The sequence below is a fragment of the Pinus tabuliformis genome, chromosome 2_1 (assembly GCF_031772625.1).
Source record: "Pinus tabuliformis cultivar Carrire ecotype Pingquan chromosome 2_1, CPIR1, whole genome shotgun sequence".
NCBI classification, from domain to species: Eukaryota; Viridiplantae; Streptophyta; class Pinopsida; order Pinales; family Pinaceae; genus Pinus; species Pinus tabuliformis.
In genome coordinates, this window is record NC_142299.1 from 944402565 (window position 1) to 944430460 (window position 27896).

Consider the following 27896-nt stretch of genomic DNA (forward strand, 5'->3'; position numbering starts at 1 on the left):
CATATTCTTTGATTGTGTACCAAGAGTATCCAGTCTGAAAATTTATGAAACATGGTCCCTAGAGGAAGATAGTAGCCTTCTATAGGCAAGTGCCTACATATTGGTAAACTTATTAGCTAGTACAAGGGCTAGGGGGTTAGAGCTCCCTTCCAGTAGAAGTTGGAAATCAAGAGAAGGTTGAAGCCTTCAATAGGTAGATGCCTATGTACTGAAAATTTTACACCAATACAAAATTTGTAAAAAAAAAAGTTATTATAGGAATATTGAAGGCTGAGATGATAGTGGCGGTGGTTTTTTCCCTCATTAAGTTTCAACTTGAAAATTCTTGGTGTTCATGTGTTGCTTATGTGTGTTGATTTATTATGTTCTTACTGCATCTGTTTACTGGCTAATGCATCACAGTCTGATTTAAGACAATGAATTAGCTATTTACTACATATATGTTGGTTTCATTCTTTATAGTCGCAAGCATATGCTAGTTGGTTTCAGTAAATTAGAGTATACTATTTGAAAAGAAAATCATTATTGTGAAATTTAAACTATTGATTCACCCACCCCTCCCCCCACTCAATAGTTTGCCCAACAATTTCATCACGTGTGGTTCGCTTAAGTTTTTTCCTTTAACTCATTATTAGATGCACATTATTTCATCTCTTAATAAGAATATTCAATTTCTTTTAAAGGCACTCTTGAGAAATCACTATGCTAATGCAGCAATAAAAAGGGAATTTGGAACAGGTAAAGGTAATGGAATATGATTAAGTCATTTCAATTTCTTTTATATTTGAGTTTTGATATATCACTCTCTATTTAGCATACAAAATTTAAAGACCTCTACATCTACACACATATATTACATTTTTGGACTTGATCCTCATTCTGGACAATTTATGAAAATCATGGAGTCGATATGAAAATTGTAATATTATGAGAACAATACTCATTGCAAAGGATATATCCATTCTCATTTTTTATGATTTTGGTTTATTTCCTATTCCTTGAACATGAAGCAATGTTTCCTGTAGTTTATTGCTTACTTCAGTTTAGATTTAATAAATGATGATTTTGGATCAATAAGATTTCTATCAAACTAACTTCTTAATACTTTTGATTCTAATTAAAGTAATAAGTTACCTTTTATTGGAAAAGATGATATCTTTGAGGTAAGATCAAAAGAAATTGTCCAATGATAATATTCATATGCCCACTTTCATTCATTTTAATTACTTTTGGTTTCAATTTTGTTTTTAGGTTTTGCTGATAGAAAACCTTGTTTTTCAAGTGTTCATGATCCTTTTTCACACCCCTGATCACTAATATTTGGGGCTCATTCTCCTTTGTTTCATTTACTTTCAGTTTTTTGGGAGAAGAGGTAATGATCCTCATCAAAATAGTTAAAATGGGGATTTTCTGAACCTTTTGTCTGTTTCTTAAGCATTGCTTTTATCAAAAAATGGTTGAGATGCTTTCCTACATATGTTACTATGAAACAAGAAAATTTGCAACAGTTAGAGACTTCTCATTAACTTATTACCTCATAACTACTATTCACCCTTCAGTTTTAGAAGCCTAATCGCTTATCACTCCTCAGGATAAAATTTACTAGATTCTCAATAAAAGATAAATGTTCACATGATTATATTCTTTTAGTTATTTTGTTGAGACCTTTTCGTAAGTAGTCTCGTTGGGGTTTATCTTTTAAATTTTAGATTTTTATTTTAGTTTTTACTTTCATCATTTTTACATTTTTAGAGTTTGTTTATTTATCTCTACTTCAGTTTGGAGTTTCTTTCCTTTTACTTTCGATTATGGTTTGATTTTGATGACTCGACTAAGAATTATATGGAAGGTATTTTTCTCACTCAACAGTGGTTGGTACACATGGGAAATATTTACTCTATCTATTTCAGTGAATTTCATTTATCATTAAAGGTATATCTTTATGGAACCATAAAATCCTCTTTCTTTAAAACTTTCTCATGGAGGAGCAAACATCCTTTCTAAGTGATAGGGTTTACCTTTTCAAGTAATGATCTAATTTTAGTTTATTCCCTCCCCCCCTTTCCACTTTGTAAAACCTCTAATTTATAGTCATGGGGAAAGAATCTAGAGTCAACATTATGAAAGTATTGTATCCATTAACATAATTATCTATTACCATCCCACCTCTTTCACTCAAGTACATCATAAACTAAAAGATCACAAATGCGCTTATCAAAAGGGTGATTAAAAGAAGAAGCATGGAAAATATAAGTAAACTCTTTGTGGCTATGGACGCTCACTAGCAATGGGGCTATGCTTGTATGGCATAAAATACAAATTCGTTAGGATATTGTTTAGGCTCACTGGCAGCGAAGTGATGTCAGAGACCATTCATAACAATGGATATATGCTTTATCAAAAACACTCCTATCTATTCCTTATTTTATTTATCATACAAGATAATATTAAAATATTTTTTTTCCCAAATTTGGATTCATGAATTTTACTCAAGTTTGCTTCAATTACTTATCTTTTCAAAATCCTTTTCTTAATTTATTAATGTGGGACTCATGGAAATGTTTTACTGTTTCCCAATTCATTGGACACCATTGTTTTTAACCTTTGGGTAAATTAAAGCTCATTATCTTTAACCAGAGATAACTAGTTCTTCCTAGTGTGTCGCCAATTATTGTAGGGAAAACCCAACACCCCCCATTTTGGACTTATTTATTTCAAATAATGGGGACCCTTTCCATTGATTCTTTGCTATATCACCCTTTTATTATTTCTTTTGTTTATGCATCCGATAATTTTATTATTTTTTCATTTTTTACAGATTTCTATTTTGATCATTTCATTGAATTCAATGTTTCACTAGCTTTCCATTGGTACTTGTTTCATCTCATTCAGTTACACGATTTGCAATGTTCATCTGAAGTTCGATAATGTTCACCACCTGGGTTAAAAAAGTATGAAATGAATATTATTGTAACTTTTGTAATTAAATTAGTAATTCACTATAAATATTAGTCCCTAGTTTCCCGGATGCGGGTGATCGGGACATATAACAGGACGATGGCGACGGGAGCAGTCGGCACGTGGAGTACTTCCTGTGCCATCTGGCTTCATTTGCGGCTGGCATTCAATATTTCGGAGAGCTCATTCAAAGCAGAGTTAATGAGGCCCAACGTTTTACACAGGATCCCCTGCTCAAATCAGATAGCGGATATCCATTTCAGCTCCGTTCCATTCTCTCGCATTTTAGGCCTCCTCGCAGGTGCTATGCTCTGTTTCGTGGAGGTTTCAGGCTTCAATGGTATTCAGGCTAGTGGAGAAACTACGATTATGGTTTTCTTGGTTTGCTACTGCCCCTACAACATTCTCCTCAGCTGTATGCCTTCCCGATCTCTTAATTCTCCATCCATCTTGTTAAATTGTCCTCTTCCCATCTCCCCTGTTCACCTTAGCATTGTTGTTCCTGCACTTTACTCTAGGGCAACATGACTCTCCTACGACAAAGAATGGGTTTCCGCAGGGGTGGAGTTCGTGGTCGTCCTTTGCGCCATGCCTCATTCTCTTCAGCTGATACATTCACTGGCTCTTCCTCTGAAAGTCATCCTGCTCCCAGACATGGGCGAGGTCGAGGTAGGGGAAAATGGGTGGCAACTTCGAGCACCCATCACACTCATGAGCACTCGGCCCGCTTTCAAATTCCCTACACACTAGGCAATCATTCTTTCATAGCCATAGTGACAATTCAATTAATTGATGGCGCAGCAGGCATGGTTTTGGCTTCTCCTCACGCTCCACCGAAGCTGGGGGTTGATGACTTTCCAAGCACCTCTCAGAATCAGTGCCAGCAGTGTGAAATCCCACAGAATTCTACATTCCAGGTCCAGCCTACTGCGGCGCGTTCAAATCCTCCAGGCGATGGGAATCCACCAACAGAAAAGGGCCTTCCCTCTATGAGGACGACCTCTCAAGTTTCGGTTGTCCAATTATGGAAGAATCACCCTCCAATGCTCATGATGCCTGAACAGGTTATCATTCTTTTTGAAATTATCATGTCTGTTCAAAGGAAATACTTTGGTGTTTTCTGTCTCAGTTCAGTTGGTCTCTATCTATGTCAACAGTTCGAGTCAATAGTATCACCCCTGTTAAGCAGTTTTGGGATTCCATAGAGTCTTCATTTTGTCAAAGCAGTTCCGGTTTAAAGGCTCTCATAATAGTTCTAGATTTAGGCAATCTGATGCTTGCTTCAGTGGATTATTTTCCAAATTTGTCATGCAAGAAAGCCATTTTCTATGCTAGACCTCTTGAGGCTGCCTTCTCGTTTAAAATTTTTTGTATCAATAATAGAAGTAGACTTATTCATAAATATATATATATATATATATATATATATATATATATTATTAGTCCCTAGGTAACTATTACTAATTTCTTATTTTTTACTAACCATCCTACAAAATCACCCAGCGAAATTGTAGAAAAGTTTTTTTTTTTCGATTTCTCGGTAATTTATTCAAGTTTATAATTTTAAAAGAAATTACCAAACTGAAAATCTCAAAATTGCAAAGTGGTTGTAGTTCATTTTGTATAATTTTTAATTCCACTCCAAGTAGACCCCACTTCACCTCACCTCCTTCCTTCCAAAATAAAACATCTAATTTTGAAATCCCTGATTTAAAATATCTGATTTTCAAAACCTCCAATTTAAAACTTCTGATTTTGAAAACCCTGATTTACAATCTTTGACTTTCAAAATTCCCGATGTTCCGATATTGAAATATCATCGTATCGACATTTTTATATGGCACACATTTTAAAAGTTGTGATAACTCAAAACCTTTGAACTTCGATTTGTTTTTATGCACTGTCTATTTAACTTTATCATAAGTTTTATTTTGCGCTCCTCTTTGCCTTATGACTCCCACCTTCGTCATGCTGACCTCCTCCCACATCTCCTTCTCCCTCCACGTCACACGCCTTAATAACTCCTTCATTCGTTAACTATTATGCCTACGTATTATTTGGTTTGTATTACAATTTTTGTTTGTATTATATAAGGCTTGTTTGTATAATGAGGCTCGTATTATGTAAGGTTTGTTTTTTAATAAATATATTATGTTAATATTATAATATATTATATATTAATTATAATTTTTATATAATATAATTTAAACCTTAATAAACTTTTAATTTTTAATTTATTAGATTTTGTTTATAATTAATTTGTAATTAATTAATTTAATTTAATAATTATAGTTGAATTAGTATTAATTAAGAAATGATTATAATTTAATATAAGATTAGATTTTAATTAAAAAAATCATATTTTTTACTAAGGTAACAAATTTTCCAGAATTCTGGTATTTTTTATTATTCAACTTTAGAAGCTCATAAGTTGAGTTTTACTAGGCCAAATGAGGCTCAAGACAGCTCGTTCAATAGATAAAATCATGCAAAATATTCATGAAGTGTTTCATAATCGTATTTGATGATTTAATGAGTATAATGTTATGAAGAAGATCAAGCCTCAATGTTTTAAACAAAAATAATTTCTTGAGTTTAATTTTTTGCATTGTCGTTTGCTCATAGCCTCTACTGAATGCAAATCCATTCAGCTATGTTCTCCTTGACCAATTAGTATTTACAGAGATAAAAAAAAAAGCTCATATTTTGTTTTATTTATTTATTCAAATAAGTTTTGATTAGAGATATTTAATTTCCAGATTTGATATTTTAATTTTAATTTGTATTTTAATTAAATTTTGATTGGTTTTGACAGTGACACAGTTGAAAAGATAAGGAAAAGAAGATTTTAATCAATAAAATTACTCCAGCAATAAAAGAAAAGGAATTCGAACCAATGAAAATTTGTTAGATCAGAAATACTCTTCAAAAACTCCGCTATTTAGAATTCATTTTGTAAATTATAAATAATGGTTTCTAGAATGAGATAGGGGCTTCTCTCTTCTACAATTTTGTAATGATTAAAGCATTATTTAATAGAGATTTGAGGTTGTAGGTAGAGAGAGGATCAATCTCAGATCTATGGATTATTGGGATTTTTCTTTTGTATTCTGAACTCATTATAGGGCGAAGACCTTGCACTATTGCAACTCTTGTTTTAACAACAAAGTTTATGACATGAAGAGGACTGTTGGAGATCAGAGCTAGAGAAACAGGTTAAATAAATTGTTATTTAAAATACTGTTGTTTTAATAATAGATTCATTTTACAAAAATCGAGACTTGTGATTTTTAGTCATATTTGTGCACTATTGTCTATTTGAGTGATTTATTGAAATTATTTATTGTTTATCTCTAATATTATGTGTTGAACTCGGATTTCTGAGTAACTACTTATTGCGTGTTATAGACATATTTGGGCACTACAACCCCAATCACTTATGTCCATAAACCAAGGGCTTCTAAGTCCCTAAAAGTGTTGTTTCATACCCTAAAGGAGCAAGATCAGCTGATTACATCATCTTCCAGAAGTTCTCCATGAAAAACTATTCAGAACTGGTCAAAGCAGGACCATATAGACTGCCCAGTGCTAGGGGTGCGATGCATCTCACCTACCACATGCAAAAAGTGCGATGCATACTGGAAAGCCCTTCTATAGGGTGCGATGAGCAAGAGCAGACAAATGGCACAAGCAGTTTGCTAGGTGGAGGCCTTGAGAATCTTCTAGAAGTTTCTCATTTGACACTTGCCTCCCTGAATTCGCCCAAGGATAAGTAAGAGATCATGAAATATCCAAGTGGAACTAAGAACTATCAGAGAGATGACACTAATCAAAATCCCAGAAGCTGACTCACCCTCCTACAAATATCTATATATGGATCCCTCATCCCAGAGATCTAGAGGATGGAATTTTGTAATTTGCAAAGAAGTGTTGTTGGTTTCTCTTTGAATACATTGTTGGGTGATCTTGCTTTGTATGAGGTGAAGAGGGCTTTCAAGCTAGGAGGATGGTGCTGGGTCAGACCAAGTGGTTGTAATCCTCTCTTCTACTACTTTTATCAATAAAGCTATTAGAGCTTTCCTCCATATTCTTGTGTATCTCTAAATATTGTGTTGATATATGCATTTGTATGGTCAATATATATCTAATCCTATATTGTTTACAGTGATAGATCTCTATGCTTTGATGGTATTATGTTGCTGTGATTCTACAGGCGTTCTTTGAAGCGGGACAAGTAAGGAAGCAGTGGTGAGATTCTGTCAAAGGGGAAAGGAAACAAGCAAGGAGCCAAGCGAAAGACTGAGGTTGGTACTCTCTTCTTCTTTCTCATCTATCTCTTATAAAGGAAAACACACGTAACTTTAGTTCGTTTGTTTCTAAGATAGCTACCCGTCTTAGTGGGACTAGTAGTTCTGAAAAGACACTAGTTTTCCCAATAACAAAATGGTGACTCCGCTAGGGAGTGATTAGTTTGATTGCTTGTCTCTATTTTTTTTATTCATAAACCACAGATGGAGCCTGAAGTTAAGCCAGCTGGCCTTAAAACTGCATTTTCTATGCAAGTGCAAAGTAGATCAACACTGCTCAGTCAATCCTCGGGTTTGTTTATGAATTGAACAATTGACTTGCAAGCATCCTAAGTGCCCTAGAGGTAGCTCAAGTAACCTCATTAGATCAGCCCCTATACTTTGTGTTTACTGACTATCATTAGCTCGACCTAAATCCCTGAACTAAGCTGCAAACTGTGACCAAAAACCAAGTTAAAGTCTTGTCCCTGGACCATCGCACCTTCTCTTCTTGGCAATCTGGATGCATTGCACCTCCCATGTGCAGTAGGTGAGATGCATCCCTGTTTCCCTGTGTTACAGGTGCGATGATAAGATATGACTGTTTCTGCCTCCAGATTTTGGTTTTTTCTTCACTGTCTTTAGCTTTATTCAGGAGTTTTTCTGTTTGTGATCTGTAGACCACTGTTGAAACCCCCTTCCTTTGCATCATCCAACATCCATTGTACAAAGATTTGTGAATTTTTTTGTGTATTTTTCGCCATTCACAGTTCTCATTTACAAAATAGTATCTTAATCAAATTGCCGTCTTTTGATTTGAAAGTGTCGCAAGTGTCATTTTCACTCAAGGAAAAGAATCCTTCTCTTTTTGATAGTCGATTACACTGTTACTCTTGTATTTGATCTGAATTAATAGTATTTCAAGTCTCGAAAGTAGTTTTATATTCAAAATCGCAAAGTGTCATCTTGTCTCCCTTTTTTTTTGAAAAGAAAATCGTTAATACTGTCACTTTGAAAGAAAATATAATTCAGATTTGCACCCAGCATTCTTTTTGTCATTCACACATTAAGAAAGTGGAAAACAAATACGTGCATGTGCACTTGCATTTACACTGCTTGTTGATTTTGATTTAGGACAGGGCATCTAGTGTGTGCTCTCTGTTCTACGTTGAAAGGATTTCTCTTTCCTTAGCAACTAGGATTTTGATTGAAAAAAGAAGACTAAACGATTGTTTATCATCTTAAATTGCATATTTAGGAGTTGTATATCTACATCATGCGGTGAACCTTAAAGGCAAACTTCTTAAGAAAGATCAACTGTAAAATAAATTCAATGAACATAAAAACGCTTTGGAACCTAACGCACAACATCTAGAACTCTAGGCTAGAGACGTATTCCAGTGTCGTAAAAAATGCCTTATATGGACTAAAACAAGCACCTAGATCTTGTTATGAGAAAATTGACAAATTATTCTTTTAGAAATGGTTTAACAAAAATAAAAATGATCCTAATTTGTATATCAAGACAAATAGAAATGGAGATATAGTATTAATCTCTATATATAATAGGGACTGGTGATAAATTGATCAAGGATATAAAAAGGAATCTATCACAGGAATTTGAGATGAAGGATGTTGGACAGATGCATTATTGTCTCGGTCTTGAAGTATGGAGAGATGATGGAAGGAACTTAATCACTCAAAGAAAAATTACATATGAGGTACTAAAGCTATTTCATATGAAAGGATGTAAGGTAGTGAGTAGTCCATTGGAACTAAATATCAAATTGAGAAACGATGATGGAACAAAATAGGTGAATGGAACATTCTATCAACATTTAGTGGGAAGTCTAAATTATGTCACTACCACTAGACCTCACATTGCTTATGCAGTAAGGAAATTTAGTCAATTCATGGCTAAGCCTCATGAAATCCTATTGGATAGCTGCAAAAAGGGTCCCTCAATACTTAAAGAGAACTATCAATTTTGGTATTGAATATGCTAATGATTGTAATTTTGAATTGATAGTTCATTCTAATTCTAATTGGGCCAGAAATCCAAATGACAAGAAATCCACTAATGTATATGTGTTCAATATAGGATCAGGAGTTATATCATGGAGCAGTAAGAAACAAGCAACAATTTCCTTGTCATCAACTGAAGCATAGAATAAAGCATTATGTAGTGCCAATTTTGAGGCTATATGGCTCGAAAGGATACTTGAAGATGTTAGTGAAGGTCAACAAGAACCTAGAGTGATCAGATGTGATAATCAAAGAAACAACAAATTGGCGAACAATCCTGTATGTCATGCAAAGTCAAAGCATATAGACACACAATATCATTTTATAAGAGAAAAGGTCCAATCAAAGGAAATTGACTTAATATATTGTAATACAAATGAGAATGTAGCTGACATATTCACTAAGCCTCTTGGGAAGGCCAAATTTGAGTTTTGTAGAAGTAAGTTATGTGTTGTAGAAAATCCAGATTATGTTGTAAGCCTAGCTGAGACTTAGACCAACAGGCATGTCAATTAAGAGTATGTTTATGTCTTATGTATTGTGTTATAGGATATTTTGTGTGTTGGAATTAAGGGGGAGTGTTGGATAAATAGTAATTCCAACCTACCACATTAAATGCACCAGGAAATTTGTCTCAATGTTTCTAGAGATTTCCTTAGCTTCTTGAAGAAGCCATTACCACCAACATTCTAGGCTATCAAGAATCTTCTTCTCTATGTATAAATTTCACTCATTTGCGATAAAATGATCAACTTTTGTTAAGTCTGCATTACCCTGATTGTTATCTTATAACTATTGATTCCCATAGGGGCTACTCGAGCAGCGACATCCAAAAACCTTGGAACTAGTACTTATAAGGCTCGTGACATGTCAGTAGTAGAGATATGTGCACTCATGGTAGAATTTACAACAGAAGATATGACTCTATCATTTGGGTAAATTAAAGAGTGTGGGAGATCAAATGGTAGTTTGGGATATCAGCTATTTTCTTTGTTCCAACTAGAGTATGATTTTATTTTCAAGTTACTCTCGTGTATGTTTGCAACCTCCTATGTTTCCTCATGAAACTTCTACTAAATCTCTTGAGGAAGGTCTCTTGTACTACTCTTTTTTATTTTTCTCTATATTTTTATCACCTTGTGGGAGATCGAATGGCAAACTGGGGTACTTCTGCCTCCACACTGTGTATTTTTGTCACAACACTTAGGATGGTCCCTGTTTATTGTTATACATTTTATCATCCTGTAAGGACTCGAATAATAGTCTAGATCTACTTGAGTTTTTTGGATCCAGATGAAAAATGTAATTGCTTTACAATAAAGTAGTATAAATCTAATTTTTTTTATAGAAAAATAAATAAAATTAATGAGTAATCAAATTTTGAAACTCTCAAATTTAATAAATTCAATTTGTATGAAAATGTAAGCAACTATTAAATAATTAAAATTAATTTAGAAAATTAATCAATAATTAACTGTTAAAATTATCAATTTGAGTAAATCTAATTTTGATAAAGTGTTTCTCCTAACTTTATAAACTTAACTTTAAGTAACTTTAGAATAAGTACTAAACAATATAAAAATGGTAAAAAGTATTAATTTATTATATGTTTTTCCAAGGAAAAAAAACCAAGCTTTTCTATTATAAAAATAAAAGAGCTACAAACCGATGAGTTAACATCCAGCAGTTTGGAGAACTGCCTGAAACCGGGGAGGTAGAGAAACCGTCCTCTCCCATGCTGTCATCTAAGATGACTGAAATAACCAAAAGATACAAAAAAAAACACCAAGTTCAAAATAAACTCGGCCTGAACGCAGCCGCCCCAAAAAATATCAGAGGCTGTCAAAATCCCACCGGGCCTCCATAAAGGAAAACGACCCACGACAAAAGCAGTATGAAAATCATAGAGTTTTACCCGAGTTTCTCCAATACAGGAGCTATTAATGAAAAAAGTTTTTAAAGATCATATACCAGAACCGCCAAAAACAATTTAAGACACAATTGTTTCTGACGCCTTCCCAGCTTGCTGCAAAAACATTAAGTATATGGGGCCAAATCCGTCTCACGGATCTGGTCCTGAATCTGTTCCTTTATCCTCCACGTACCCATAGCCTGTTGTAAACCTGTCTTAGAATATTCGTCTGCTTCAACATTCCTGTCCCTGTATATGTGAGCAAGAGAGAAAACAGAGAAAGAAGATTTTAGATTTTGTATTTCTTCTAGCAGAGGCATCAATAAATAATTCCTGCATCTAAATTTTCCATTGACCCAATTCACAACATTAGATGAATCTCCAAAAATCTGAACTGTGAGGACTTGTCTATGGATAAGCCAACAGAGGAGCAGTTTTAAAGCTGATAATTCGGCAAAATTGTTTGTGCCCGTCCCTAACCCCACTGAGGCTTTTAGAGAGTGAGAAGCGCTAAGATGGATAATAATTCCTGCCCCAGTAATATTATTTTGTGCTGCCCCGTCGAAAAAAGCCCAGGGGATGCCATCTTTGATCTGAATTTCTGCCCTCTGGAGTGAGACTGAAGGGGGCTCGGGTTCGGGAATGCTGGATAAGATAGCTGAGCTCTGTATTGCTATTGCTTCCGCTGGGATTGATTTTTCATTGAATATGCTGCGGTTTCTGGCTAACCAAATGCCCCAACAGAGGATAGGAGGAAGGTTCCTCAGATTCTTCTCTGGGTGATTGGACCACCAACCCTCCCATGCCGCATTGAGATCAGCCCCTTCCCATCTGGCATTGATCTGTAGTAGCCTTTTCGTTGCGTCCCATACTTGAATTGTGAATGAGCATTCCACGAATAGATGATTAATGGTTTCTGAGGCTACTTTACATAAAGCACATCGGCTCGGTCCCTCCTTATAGCGAGCTATCAGGACATCCCAAGTAGGTATCTTCCTTTTGAGTGCACACCATAGGAAAAGTCTGGCTTTTTTGGGGCATTTCAGCTTGAAAAGGGGTTTGGCCCACCAGATAGGGGGATCCCAGCCCTTTCTGTTCATCAGGAAGTTATAGCCAGCCTTTGGGGAATATAAGCCTGTCTCCGCATGTGCCCAAACAAGTGTATCTGGACGGTCCTTTATTCTGACACTAGATCGCTTGAGCTCGTGGATGAAACTCTGCCATTCATTAATTTATTATATGTTATGTGTAATTGATAGGTTACATATTTTTTTTATATAATTTAAGAAATAAGAAATAATTATTTAAAAATAATTTTACTAATTAGGAGTGGTACGAGTAGGGTCTTTTATGGTTTTGAGTAATCAAATGTTTAGGGTATTTATGAGTTTTAGGGAAGATTATAAATAATTATGCATAAGTTTATGGTTTAGAACAAGACACTCTTCACACCAAATAATTCTAGGTTTCTTTTTTTGTTGTGTTGGGTGACTCCTTTTAATAATTTAGTATTTGGCTAAAGGATCTTCCTCTAGAGTCAAAGTTCTAAATAATCTCTTGAATCATATTAATAAGGTTATTATAAAGAATTGTTTTAAGCACATTCTAATGGATAATAACCAAGAAGCAGATCAATGTGCCTATCAAAGTTTTAATTTGAAGTTTGGAGAGTTGATGCTTAATGGTAAATTAAGACCATCTCAATCCCTTAGTGGATTAATAATGATCTTATATTTGAATATAAACTAGCACAACCACATTAATAAATGTGGTTGATAAACATTGATAGGCCCATATCAAGCACATATATCAATTATCAATAATATTAAGAATTAATGTTATTATCAATACTATTAATATAAATATAAGAACCATATTAATAGTAATTAATATTGTATTATTACTATTATATTTAATAATAATTATTATTATATTATTAATATGATGATGATGATGATGATGATGATGATGATGATGATGATGATGAAGTAATTATGAAATAAACATTTCATAAAAATCAAACAACAATTTAAATGTAGTTGGTAGGAAATTTAAAGTTAAACACTCCACCAAAACACAATTATTAAATGCTATCCTCTTCCAAAACACATCGAGATCGATGACAAAATTTGCATCAATTCAAATCAACAAGATAATCATCATGATCATTCACGCTTTCCAACCAATCCCTTCTCGCATTGTCTTGCATTTTCTTACAACGTTGAAAAGAAAAAGGCGGTGAAATCTGCAAACCATCTATTGATTTCACTCTTGATATAGTTTTAAATGTCAGAGGAGTAATATTAAACCCTAAGATAAATAATTTTCACGCTGCGATGTTGGAATATGGTTGACCATGATTCATTTTCATATTGAGACAATGTTTGTCATAATGCGATGTAGTATAATGGTTGAACATTGTTGACCATGGTTAGTCTCCATATTAAGATAACCTTTGTCACAATCCAATGTTGGAACATGGTTGACCATGGATGACCATGGTTGTGATAATGTGAAGTTGGACCAAGAGATAGTCTTTGTCACAATGTGACCAAGGTTGACCATGGTTATTGACCATGGTTGACCACGATTGAACCCAAAGGTATTATAAACCCAAGAGAATATTATTAAACCCAAGGGATTAATATTATGAATGCAAGGTATATAAACCCTAAAGGGATTGATATTATAAACCACAAGGATTAATACTAAAAACCCAAAGGATTAAAAGCCCAGCGAATTGAAAATATAATCCCAAGGGAATAATAAACCCAAGGGATTATAAACTCAAGGGAATAATATTAAACACAAGGGGTAAACATTATAAACACAAGGAATATAAACTCTAAGATAAATATTATAAACCCGAAGATAAATATTTGTCACAATGTGACATTGGAATACAGTTGACCATGAATTATTTTCATATTGAGACAACATTTGTCGCAAAGTGACTTTGGATAATGACTAGTCATCGTTGGCCATGGTTGATCTCCATATTGAGATAATCTGTGTCACAATACGATGTTGGACCATGGTTGTGACAATGTGACACTGGACCAAGAGATAGTCTTTTTCACAATGTCACTATGGTTATTGACCATGATTGACCATGGTTGACCATGGTTGATACAACCTTTGTCACAATGCAACATTGGAGGTTAACTATGGTTGATTTTCATATTGAGACAATGCTTGTGACAATGCAACATTGGTTGATTTTCATAATGAGAAAATATTTATTGCAATGTGGCATTGGACCATGGTTGACCATGATTATTTCATAAATTGATTATTTCAAAAATTGATTAAATAATAAAAAAACACACAATTTTGTATTTTACTTCATCTATTTTACTTATAATCAATTTACAATATAATGCATTTCAAATGTTAAAAATAAAAATGCATTTCAAAACATCAACCATAATTTATTAACCATGGAGGAACTTATAATGGAAGTTATTAATATAAACAATGTACTTCATAAGTGAAATATTCCAATGCATATTAAATAAAATACTTCAATGTCAACTAATATGTAGAATGAAAACAAATAAAGTTTCATGGTTAATTTCTTTTTAAGCATTTCATGTTATTATTTTATATTTGCGCTAATTTTTTTGTCAATTTTATCTTTGATGTGCAATTGTTTTTTTCAAACTTCGCATTTAAAAGAAATTACACAAGAAGAAATTATATCACTCTGAACACTTCTTATATTTGTGACTAAAATAGATCAATATTGATGTTTAAAGAAAAAATTAATAAGGTCAACCTGGAATTTGAAAATTTGTTATTGAATGATTGCTAATTACTTTTAGAGCACAAATTCGTTCATGCTACTTTACGTAATTCTACACTAAAAACCTAGGATAGAACAAATTCATAGCTGAACTACTTTTATACATATGTATTTGAAAAGTAAAGCAATCTTCTGTATAACACTCCTTCAAATCATTAACATCTAAACCACACTCAGTTACTAAATTTATATCGAACAAATAATTGATCTTGTGGAGATTCATGGCATAAGCTCATCAAACCTTGTACTCCTCATTTGTGAGGCGAAACATATTCATCTCTAGAGTCAAGGTCCCGTAAGTCAACCTCGTGATCCAATATCAAATGCCCAAACTTCTCATAGTAGTTTTCCATATTAAATTTTCCACTATCATACACCTATGGCACCGTACAAATATATGGTATACGTTGTTATATATGGTATGGAAAACTTTGTTATTAATGGAAGAAGACGTAGCATTCACAATTCGTAGCCCACATTCTCCTAATGCCATAATGGATGGAATTTATTTTCACCATAGTGAAGACATAGGAAAATACATTGTTATATATTTTCTTATATATATATATGAATGTTATAAATAATAACGAGGAACTTATCATGGAGGAACTTATTAGAATTGGAATAATCTAAAATACCTAAGAAATTGGTTGGTGGTGAGTCACTTGGCACAAATCTATTTTTTTTAATTTATTAAAAGTAATGGACCATGTTTCTAAATAAGAATTTGCTTATATATAAATGAATGTTATAAATAATAATGACGAACTTATCATGGAGGAACCTATTAGAATTGGAATAATCTCAAATCCCTAGGAAATTGGTGGGTGGGGAGCCTCTCGCACAAATATAATTTTTTAAATTCATTAAAAGTCAATGCAACCTAATAAACTATGTAATATATTAAAACTATTGGTAAACATTAAGAATAAGCTTATGCTGAGCATATTCGCTTGAGAATCAATCTAGTCCCTCAATTAAAAAAAAGTCAGCAAACCTCTTTCTATCTAAAGTTCAAGAATTATATTTTGAAGTAGACTATACCTATTGCAAGTTTTGTTTAATTTCCACGCTTTATTGAAAGGTATTCACCTCCAAATACCTATATATACTTAGTATTCCATTATATTCTTTTTTGAAGAACAATTTTTGTTAAGGAGTTTATAAACGATATTGAAGATAGAAAAAAAATCATAATGTAACTATGTATGTATAGAATCAAGACACAAATTTTGCAATTAATACAAATATTTTCATTACTACACACCCATAATAGTTTTAAAATAATATTTTATATATTAAAAATTAATTATTAAGATAACAAATAATAATACTACATTAATAATAATTATTATTTTATAAGTGATATATAAGTAATATTGAAGTTTTGTTGTCGAAACTCACGAGCATTTTTGTTTTAAATATAATAAATTATTATAATAAAGATGATACATATGATAGTTATTATATATAAGGGTGACAAATAGACCTATTAGATGTAAATTAAGTAGTTTACATGATGTTTAGTTTTAATAATTTTAATTTCAAATTTTAGTAGACGAGTTGAGATGTTTTACATATGCTTTGAGCATTAATTAATAGAATATTTAAGTTCTTGTGATTCCTCATTGTATACATATTCAAATATATGTTTAGTATGTGCTTGAATCGCTTACGCTTTGGAGTTTGAATTGCAATAATATAGCTAGCATGTCTCTAAGATATAATGAAGGATGGAGGAATAGCTTGACGTTTATAAAATATTTTCCACTCCTATATTTTTTTCTTTAAATTTTTAAAAAAATATTAATTATATAAATGTAAATGTAAATGTAAATGTAAATGTAAATGTAAATATAAATATAAATGGAAACTTTTTTAAAATATAAAAAAATTACAATTTTTATTATATTTTTTTTAAATTTTAAGAATTTTATTTTATTAACTAATTGCTAAAATAATTTTATTAACCACAAATATTAAGGGAAGTGATATTCGAAGATTTTCATACTCAAAAGTTAACGACTCTTAGGAATTAGAGGAATTGGACAGAGCATAAGTTAACGACTCTTAGGAATAAGAGGAATTGAACCGAGCATAATGGTTAGTTTCAAAGTGATCTAGTTCCTTTTTGTAGATAACATTGCCTTTTCGCACGGTGGCCAGCCAATATTGAATATACCACTAATTTTACTCGGGGTCATTCATGAATTTAATGGTAGCATTCTGATCTTCGTGACAATTAGGAGAACAATTCCTCATATCTAAGTGGATGGACTAGTTGAGATTAATAGTCTCACCATGGCTGGGGTCAGCCAAAATATGTTCACTATTTTATATTAAAAATAATAATTGTAAACATATGTTTTATAATATTATATTATTTTTTATTTTTATTATGCTGATAAGCATGTTTATTTTGGAATAGAACTTTCAGAATTTTAATTTAATTTTCAATAATTATTATAGTTGTGATTTAATCTCCATATAACATCTTAAAATATTCTTAGTAGTATGCACAAATCAAAGGCTAAGATTTATTTCCCAAATGAATTATGAGTTTCTTTCCTTTCTAATTAAATTTATTAATTAAAAAAATGTCATATGAACAAGTGTCATATGAGTGACTTATAATTTTCTAGGCATAAGGCATTGATAAGCACAATATTAACCTATGATATTCTAAAAAACCCTATTTATTATTATTTTTTTGTGAATTTTTAATTTTAATAATTTGAAATATATTATAAAATAAATACTTATTAATTGATATATATTAATATTTGTTATCTTGCTCACAAAAAGTACCAATATTGAGTAAGTCCCTTAATACCCATTAATTGTTATTAGTCCCTGCCATTTGGCAATGGTCAAGGACTATAGTAATCGAAATGGTAGTTATAAGCATTAGTTTCAACGATTCATTATAACAAATAAGACTAATAAACAATGTTTTTAGGTTTAAGTGTATTTTCAACAGCACAAGTTTTCTTAGACATCTTATTTGGCCTCTTCTTGAGGCCAGAGGCTATAACCATATAATATAATCAACCTTTTCCATCGCATTTCCTTTGCATTCTGAAATTAGGAAACTAATGCTAGCATTACCTAAAAGCATTAAATGTTATGATTTAATGACTTGCCTATTGACTATATATTATTTTCTAGCAAGGGACTATATCTTGGCTATGCCAAGTGCACACCATGCACCTTCACACCATGCATTGTTGTCTTATAACTTCCACCTGCACACCATGCATTTCCACCTATACTTTATAGTCCCAGTTTCGTGTAATGCTTCAGGTGGATAGGCCTCAGGCGGCAGCTTCTTCAGGTGCCCAGGCTTTAGGAAATTGAACTAGGAACTATGGTCTAATGTTATAGTTCCCGACCTTCACTTTTCCTATTCTTCAGTCTCCTTGTTCTTCAATATTATTCATGGGGATAGGCTTCAGGTGGCGGCTTCTTCAGGTGCCTAGGCTTTAGGGCTTTAGGCAATTGAATGAGGAACATCAATCAACCTGCATAGTTTCATCAATAGACCTGCATAGCTTCATGAGGTATAATTCTGAAAATAATATAAATTACAAATTTTGAAATAAATTTAAACTACAATAAACAATAAGTAGCAATAATTAATTCAACTTGTTAAGAAATTGCTCATAAAGTGGTGGTTATTGAATAGAGCTCCAAATTTTTCTTACTTGCAAATTTCAGAATTTTTGAAATGATCAGATGTTTTGAATCATTTCAAAGACCAAATTGGGCAGTTTGATTGCACTGCGAGTCAGATAGAGGATGAGATGAGAGTTGTATTTAATCAGAGTTGTATTTAATTTATATAGGGCTTTTCTCATTGCCTTTCTAGGAGAGAAAGTCATGGCCAAGGCTAAAACTTTCACTGAAACTTTCTCTATGAAATATTTAAAAGAAGCAGAACTCTGGGAAGATTTAGCATTTTGGAAATGGGAGTTTTGGAAGCATTTGGAAAACCCTGTAGCATAATCTAGTGCTATTATCCAACTTACTGATTGTGCTAAATTTTCTGTTTTTTTAGTGACATTGGCATTTGAGAATTACCCCATTATCAATTATCATTTTTCATCCAGAAATTAATATATCAGTCAAGTCATATCCAAGATTACAATCTTCTTTCATGTATTATCTATGAAAAAAAATAGATCAGCTACAATGGTTGCTGCATAAAAAAAAATAGATCAGCTACAATGACTGCTGCATAAAACGTTTTATCTACTTAAAAGATTAAGACGGAAATTAAAATTTTAAGTCCATTGGTTGGGTCAATTATTTTAGCTGGACTAATCCTAAATTTATATTTTTATATGGATTCACATTTCTTATATACCAAAAGCTACTTATTTTATATTTATCACCCTTTGTTCAAACAATTACAGTAGTTACATTAATTTCTAGTTTTCTTACAACTATCTAGTAGACTTATTAGAAAGAAATGCTTGGTTTCATATTCAAGTAGAGCCCATACAACAGTATCAACTACGATATCTATTTAAAAACACAATTCAAGGAATCTCTGGTGAAATTAATTCTTTTAAGTATTTCTCACAGTTTCGTATCACCGACACTCTTTATTATGGGGAGTACTAGGCTGATAGATATCATACCAGTCATTGGATACTATAGAGGTATGGTACTATCAATGCCTTTATTTGTTACAATGTATCTGTATATTAAGAGAAATTGCTAATTAGAAAAAACAACACTCTGTTGAATACTTGTTTAGAGAATTGAGAATTATGTTTGTTCATTTCTCTACTTGGACTGAAGCAAAACATCAAACAAGACATCAAAGAGTGAGGCATTAGAAAGAAGTTGTAGAATTTCGTACAGATACTTCTTTGATTCAACAATTTGTCTAATGTCAAGATTTTCCTCAATGAAGGTGTTGTGTCGGGTCCACTGCCTTCTGGGTCACCATGTCTGCTTGTCCTTCTCCTTCCTCACCAAATAGCCAAAACATATAAAAAGTCACATCATCAGGTTGCATTTTTGTGCAAGGATTCCCATTAATAGTTTCATCATATGTATCATAGTGCGTGGCCTCGTGTTGCTCCTTAGGCGAAAGGCCTTTCCTAGTTGACACTCAGTTGATAGTGTGCGCTATGATGTTGAGACATTATCAGGCAAGCCCTACACCTCAGGGGAGTGATGCCCAAGGGGAGGCACAATGGGACAAGAGATTGCACACCTGACATAGGCAAGTTAGGAGGGAAATACCAGCCACCGAGGAATGCCTACAGATACACCATGAGGCTAGAACCATTAGACCTATTTAAGGCAAATAAAACACAGAATATAATCGAAAGTTATGATTGTTGAAATCTGTGAATAGAGTGCTTATCCAGAGCTTCCCTCAGAAGATTCGTGCCTTGTAGAGGCCTCTAAAACTCAGTTCTCTAACTAAATAGTTTTGTGGAATATTATCAAAAGTGACAAGTGGGCTGCATGCAAGCTCAGGGGACTATGCAAGCTCAAAGGACTATTCAACAGACTAATCGGACTACACAACAACATATTTTCGAAGTGCTCTACTCACATACCAATTTCAGTAGAACGCATGTATTTATATGACGTGGCGGTGGAATTGTAAAACCAGTTCCTATTCTAGGAATGTGTGGAAATATTGTTAATTATGACCACAGTTCCATCACATGAGATTTAGCAGGGGATTAAAAGTTTCATAGTTATTTTATATTAATGCGTGGAAATAAAAAAGATATAGGCATATTATACTACCTATTACCGTGTGAGAAATGCTATCACCCTTTCTTGTGCAGCACAAGATTCTCTAGTTGCCCATTAAACGATTTTTCCTCTTCTCTTCTTGATGGAATTTACGCTCAAGGGAGAATGGGTTAGAGTACTTGATATTCAATTTTGTGGAGAGTTAATACTATTTACAGCAGAGTACAAGAAAACCCCATGAAGCAGCTTCGTAAGACCACTTTTGCTAAAACTACGCTCAAGGGAGAATGGGTCAGATCCTTGCTTCAAATCTATTGAAGAAATTATCATCAAACCCTTCATGTTTTCCTACTCTGCGGTACTTGGTACTTGATATTCGATTATCTATTTATTGCAGAGTACAAAAAAACCCCATGAAGCAGCCCCACATGACCACTTCTACCGAAATGGTCACCACAAACATCACCCGTACAATGTGCACTCAAATCACCATCATAGCCATAGACTCTATTGGAATTGCAGGCACCAGAATTGATAGGTACAGTCAGGTTTCATCGAACAAATACCTCTTTAATTTCTAGAATCAATCCGACAGTTTTCAAGATCCTCTGTTGAAGTTCTCGCGATCTAAGCTAAAGGTTATGGCTGATAAGGCACCCAGCGGAATTCGAATAGTTAATATGAAAAAGGGGGATACAAGTGTAATACATGCATATGAGGTCACAGCTGGCACACTACATGATCCATCCTCGCCACAAGTAAAGATAATAATATAAATTTAATCTTCGGTGTTGTCAGCTATAATACGCCTAATGGGATGTAAAAATAATAATCTAAATTTAATGTTCGGCGTTGAGAAATCCTGATCTATACTCACTAAAATATAATCCAAATTATGCATCGACAAAACACTTTAATTTTGTCTATTATTACTCTCTTTATGGAACTTTTGACTGCCTGAGTTGTTAGCTTGTTACATGCTCTAGGGAATTTGGTTCATGACAATTTGGATTGACTCTAATTTCTTACAATGTCAAGATCTAGGGAGCTCTGGATCAAAAGTTGGACTGACATTAATTTTTTACTCTGTCATGGCTTTAATGGTGGACAGGTTGTGTAAATAGTTTAGACTTTATTGTGCACGATCTTTACATTTTAGTGGTTGGTTCTCATATAGTTCAATTGATTGAGAGATATATTGGGCCTGTAATGCGGGTGCAAATACCAGATATTTTGCTTGTAAAGCGTTTTGTAATAGGTGATACCGAGCTTACACCCCAGGTCTTTGACATTGGACATCTAAAATGTACTGACTCATTTTTGGGATAAGATAGGTTAAAAATAAATAAAAACAAAGAAAAGGCAAAAAAATGGCCATAAAGGGGTGTTGTTTCAGCATATAAGTAAAATACATTACATTTTCCTTTATTTTTCCGTAATTTCACCACTTTTTTCGGATAAATTTGTCATCACCGAGTGTTTTATATTTGAATGTTGTTGAGAGGTGGCTTATTAATGGTAAGTGACCCTGAGGTTTTCATTCAGAAAATGGATACGATTTCAACATTGGTAGATGTTGTTGATTAAATGGAGGAGTTTCCATAGGGTATTAATAATCTCTATATCAAGCTCGTGTCTATCTTCTTCAACTTGAGGTCCTTGTACTCAGAATACCGCGAATTTCTTAACGAGGTTTGTTGCTTAGTCTAGAATTAATGAGAGCTAAGCAAACACTACCATCACGCTGATTCCATCAAGTGAAAACAAAAAATAATTATTTGTAAGTGGCACATAAGGCTTGTAATGACATCATGTGACATGTACAGTCCTCGAGGCGGTGCACTTGGGATCTGCAAGTTAGAACAGAAAATACCAAAATACATCAGATAATTACAAAAGTGACAGCAATTAGACACCACATCTAGCATAAAGCCTTTTTGTATTAAGTGGCATACAATTGCCTATGATTGTCTTCCCCAAAATTTTATGGATCCTCTTTTGTTTATCATAGTGAAATGTCACATGTTCCATCAAATCTCCTTTTGTACATAAGTTTCAATGGTTTTGTGTGATCATGTCTCGTTTTTAGATTGCTTGTAATCTATTTTAGGTATGAATGTAATCGTTGAGGAAGAGAATCGCTTCTAATATCCTTTGTGTTAGAAATTCAGGTGGACGTGAGGACAAGAGAAGGGAAGGCGCTAAACATCCACATGTTCTGTTGTAGATGCCCGAGTTACTTCTATCCACAATCAAGGTTCTGGATGTACTTCGTCGTGCACCTCATAGCTACCAAATTCGTCTATATCGGAGAAAAAAATACGGAAATTCAGGAATTCGATTCATACATTGAATAATTCAATGAAAATTCGATTTGGTTCATGTAGCTTCACTTATATTTGGTTCATGTAGATAAGGTTTTTATTTTATTGTAGGGATTTATTAATTTGTGTCTGAGAATAGTAAGTGCAATGATCCCTGAGCACAAAATAGATAGTTACGGAATCACAGGTAGGAAATGGAAAGGTCGTCGGATTGAGAAAAATTCTGAGTTTTAAAATTTAGTGTTGTTTCAAAGAGTTTAAAAAGCTAAGAAAACAAGGAAATAAATAATTTGAGCAAAATCTTGAAAATATAATGGCAGGGTCACATGTAAGAAATGGAAAGGTTGCCAGAGCGAGAAAATTTCTTAGTTTTAAGTTTCAGTGTTGTCTCCCAAAGTTTAAAAAGCTGAGATAACATGTAAAGAAATAATAGAAAATAGAACAAAGAAAGAAATAATTAATTGAAGAGTAATTTTATAATAATTAATTGATTCTTTAAATATTATAAATATAAGTTTTGAATATTTAATTTATAAATATGTATTAATTATAAAAGATTTTAGATGAAATTTGAAATTAAAGAGAGATAGTTTTGAGTTGTGAATATTTAATTTTTAAATAAATATTAATTAAAAAAAAAATCAGATTTGAAAGTAAGATGGAATTTTGAATTTTGAAAAGAGAAATTTGGGAAATAAGACAAGTGTGGTTGTCATTTTGGTAAGTAAAAGGTAATTTCAAAATTGTTTATATTGATTAAAATTATTAAAAACTATTTAAATTTCAAATGTTTATGATATATACTCTGGATTTTTTTCAAAAATTCTCATCCGAATTCGAATTTGGTAACTATTGTGCGCCTAATAAAGAAGCTATAAGCTGCCTCAACGGATTTGCACTAAATCTATATCAAGCGGAGGTAACGAAATATTTCAATTGATTTTGAATTACTCTAACTCTGTAGTTTTACACAAGTCATGAGCAATCCATATGGGGCAATGTTACAGCCGAGTAGATCAAACACTTGTTGTTGGACACTAAAGGATATCAAGGCGGACCATGGAGAAAGAGAGTAGCGGCACTTCTTCAACTTCATTTTCTGGTGAAAACCATAATCACTCAGGTTTCATGTCATAATCCGTCTGATTCCCATAACGTTAGATTTTCCGGGGGGCCGTTGTTATACAAGATTCCAAGAAGGTTAGATTTAACTTTTGGGATTTCGAACAATTTTAATTTTTTGCTTTTTTTTTTGAATTTGGGTCATCCAAGTTATTGCATTGTTTTAGAGATCCTATAAAGTGCTGTGAGATTGATAATGGCGATTGTTCTATTATATTTAAATATTTATGTAAAACGCAATCGAGTTATATCTATATAGATATTTAATTTATAGACTGAAATCTTATCAATGTTTTCATTATTATCAATGTTTTCATTATTCCCATGCGAGAGTTAGTAGAAATGGCACTGGAGAATCAATACCAATTAAATGTGACATATAATTTATTTCAAGTCTAAAATGAAATGCAGACTACTTTATGAACTATTCCAAACATATAACTTACAAACCTTAAAATATATATATATATATATATATATATATATATATATATATATATTAAGAATGTTGGATTGATGTTGGTAATGATGATCACAATTGATATCGTAAAACGTAAACTTTAGTTACTTAGAATTTTAGTTTTATGTTGGAGAAGTATTAAGATATATATGATATTTTGTGAAAAATTGGTTTTCTTTGTATGGCTGTGATGATGATAAACAAGGACGCTCGAGAAGGAAGAATGAGGTAAGAATGGGCCTTTGACAGAACTTGCTGCAGCAGCAATGTTGTGAGCAGAGAAAAGGCAATGGGTTCCCCGGAATTTCAGAACACCGCCACTGAGATTCCATTGCATGTTTAGATCTTCTGTTCCAATTTCGAAACCAACTCGTTGATCTATTTTTCACCACATGTTGAGCCGCCTAGTGTTTCATTCCATATTTCGTCTTATTTGTTTCACTTTGTCAAGCCGCCTAGTTTTTGGGTTTAGAACATTTTTTTACGATATTTTCCCAGCCAGATTGAGCAAGCAAGTTGAAGAGCTTAGGCAGCAAATATGGGATAGCCAATGCAATAAATAAATCCCTAACTGGTCCCGCTTGCCATTGCCGTAATTTGTTCACAAACAAAGAACACAACTAATTGGGCATGGTGTAATAGAACTGTTCAAACACGTTGAATTACCTCACTTCTAACAACCCTCCTGGGCACGGTGTATCGAGAACTGCTCACACTGGGCTTTGTGATATTGGGCAAGATCCCTACTTACTGTGATCCCCATTCTATTAGCGGCTCCTGCAGCAACGATTGCTAAATATCAAGTCAAACAACGTGGATTTATTGAATGGTGCTGCTAGGTATATGGTAGTAGCAGTTCATCTAGACACCATTTCAAGAAATAAAGATCTGATCTGTAAAAGCCCCCAAAAATACGCTACAATTCTGTAATCTCTGCACATCGTCGTCATCATCCTCCGGAAATCTTGAAAATTGACGAAGCCATCGTTGTCCTTGTCGACTCCTCTGATCATCTGATGACAACCGTGAATGGTGCACTCTGCTTGCTCCCTGACATTTTAATGTGAGGTGAAAGGTTTTCGAACCCAGCCGTTAAGGTTCACATTGTTGGTCAGCGTCAGATCTTATCAGTCCGTGCAGTCAGTGTATTGAATTCTCCGAAGGTATATAACTGCAATCAAACCAACTCTCCCTGACCACTCCAAGAGGACTAGGCCTTACTGGCGTTTTGTGGAAATCTTCACAACAAGCACTGAAGACATAAAGAAAGCCCTATTGGAAGGTATATAACTGCAATGAAACATAAAGAACAGTAATATACTCAAATAGCATTTTTCTTTCATTCAAAGTTCTTGTCTGCATTTTTCTTTCATTCAAAGTTTTTCTCTGAAATTTCCCATACTTGTAGACCAGTTTAATAGGAGCCTATGAATGCTCTATATGTGCAGAGCAATATAAGACAGCTACCCGCGGAACGAGGTTAAAACCTGCTACGAGGCCTCTGGCCGAAGGCGTGCACCGAATCCTGCGACACCACCCAATTGACTCGAAGAAGGGATTGCATACCCATCTGGTTTACAAGCTAGAGCTCCCTCGTCCCGAAGGGAAACATGACCCTCAAGACTCCTTGAACGTGGAACCCGAGGGGTCCTTTATCATACAGATCAAGAACCCAGAGCAGGTCGCGCCACCATCTGCAGGTCTTCAGAGCATCATTCTTGCGGAAGCTGTTGTGGTCAAAAGCAGACAATCGTTCTGCAACAGGTCCAAGTTATCCTCAATGGAGCCAAAATCGTCTAAAACTGCAGATTCACTAGTTTTTTGAGCTTTTGGATGACCAACAACAGCTTAGGGCAGGGACTAGCTGCCGCGCAGCCCATCTGGTTTGATTTAAAATTAAATAACATTACCTAAAATTAACATTATCCCATAAAAAAAAGCATTATTTTGTTTTTATAAAAATTACTCAGTTTTTCCTCCATTTCATAGGCAATGATTTTATTTTGCCATCATTTGTTTTTATTAATGTAATTTGCCTTGCTCAGAAACCCGCGATACCTGTAATACCACTCCCGACGGTTTCATTAATTATCAACTGTCACTACTTCTAGCTTTTCTTTGGCCCGCATATTTGAATGAGAAGGTTTTAGCAAGAAGCTTAGTACCTAGACGTTAAATTCTGGTTGCCGCGAAGCTAATAAATTGAGCTGCTATGGCATCTTCATGAAAAAAGAAAAAGGATGCTAACGAATATGTTTGTATTCATATGCTCCTCCACCTAATGAGACCAGAATAATGGCGAACGCAATCCAGAAGCAACCATGCCATGCGAGGTAACCAAAGGGCGAAGTTGTATGAGAATTTACACATGGTTAAAAGCCAATTTTAAAACTATTCAATTAAAAAACTGAATTTACATGCTTGCGAAATGACTGTCTGCTTTAAAATCGATCTATCTAAAATAAAATAAGGATTTAACATGAGTGGATAGAGATTTTTTAGATGAACCAATATTATTTAAATATTGGTAATAGTTATTTAATTTTTTTAATTTTTATAGTTTTTTAATTTTTTTATTTTGCTACACATAGTAAAATTTTAATAATAGATATAATAATTATACATCGTACTGGGGTAGAATAAGCTTTTCAATTTAATTATTATATTTAAATTACATAGTTGCAGTAATTCACAATAATGGTTAGAAATTAAAATTAATTTTAAAAATAATGGTTTAGATTTATTTGAACTCTGGATTGACTAAACATTTAAAAGATATTAAATGGGTTAATATTTAAACCCAAAAACCAATGATAATTTGATGAAGTCAAATTTAAGTTAATTACCCAATTAAAATAATAAAAAATAATTAACATTCAATAACTAATATAATATTACATTCCATGTATTATTTTTTTATTTAATTTAATCATATTTAAAGTGAGTAACACAAAAAATAATAATTGACATTTAATAACTAATATAATATAGCATTTTGCACATTTTCTTTTATTTTAATTTAATTATGTAACCTTTGTTAATAATAGTTTAGCCATGGGTAACACTTGTTAATAACAATTTAATATTTAATTATGCCGATAGGCATCCCTCCTATTGGAGTTGGGCACTTTAATGATTTTACTAATCAAAAAAATTGACCGAACTGTTTCAATTGAAATATGTCAACATAGTCCCGGATGCGGGTGCCACCTCGCATGACCTGGTAAGGCTACTTGCCACGGTCGACAGGACACGCGACGGACGGAGGGCATTAAGGCTC

General features: G+C 33.3%; 2 protein-coding genes across 2 annotated transcripts; one reads left to right on the plus strand and one right to left on the minus strand.

Annotated features, from left to right (window-relative positions):
* Positions 1-11306: 11306 nt before the first annotated feature.
* Positions 11307-12281, minus strand: LOC149203753 (uncharacterized). The gene has a single exon (XM_089401970.1). The coding sequence runs from the start codon at positions 12279-12281 to the stop codon at positions 11307-11309; it is 975 nt and encodes a 324-aa protein (XP_089258096.1).
* A 12516-nt stretch (positions 12282-24797) lies between these two features.
* Positions 24798-26441, plus strand: LOC149203754 (uncharacterized). Its single transcript, XM_089401971.1, has 3 exons — positions 24798-24844; positions 25780-25898; positions 26065-26441. The coding sequence occupies exons 1-3, from the start codon at positions 24798-24800 to the stop codon at positions 26439-26441; spliced, it is 543 nt and encodes a 180-aa protein (XP_089258097.1).
* Positions 26442-27896: the final 1455 nt, after the last annotated feature.

Coding starts and splice junctions, on each gene's coding strand:
- LOC149203753 (XM_089401970.1), bottom strand. CDS start 12,281: ATGAACAGAAAGGGCTGGGATCCCCCTATCTGGTGGGCCAAACCCCTT.
- LOC149203754 (XM_089401971.1), top strand. CDS start 24,798: ATGGCTGTGATGATGATAAACAAGGACGCTCGAGAAGGAAGAATGAG. Junction 24,845..25,779: donor GCTCGAGAAGGAAGAATGAG/GTAAGAATGGGC, acceptor AATTCTCCGAAG/GTATATAACTGCAATCAAAC. Junction 25,899..26,064: donor AAAGAAAGCCCTATTGGAAG/GTATATAACTGC, acceptor CTATATGTGCAG/AGCAATATAAGACAGCTACC.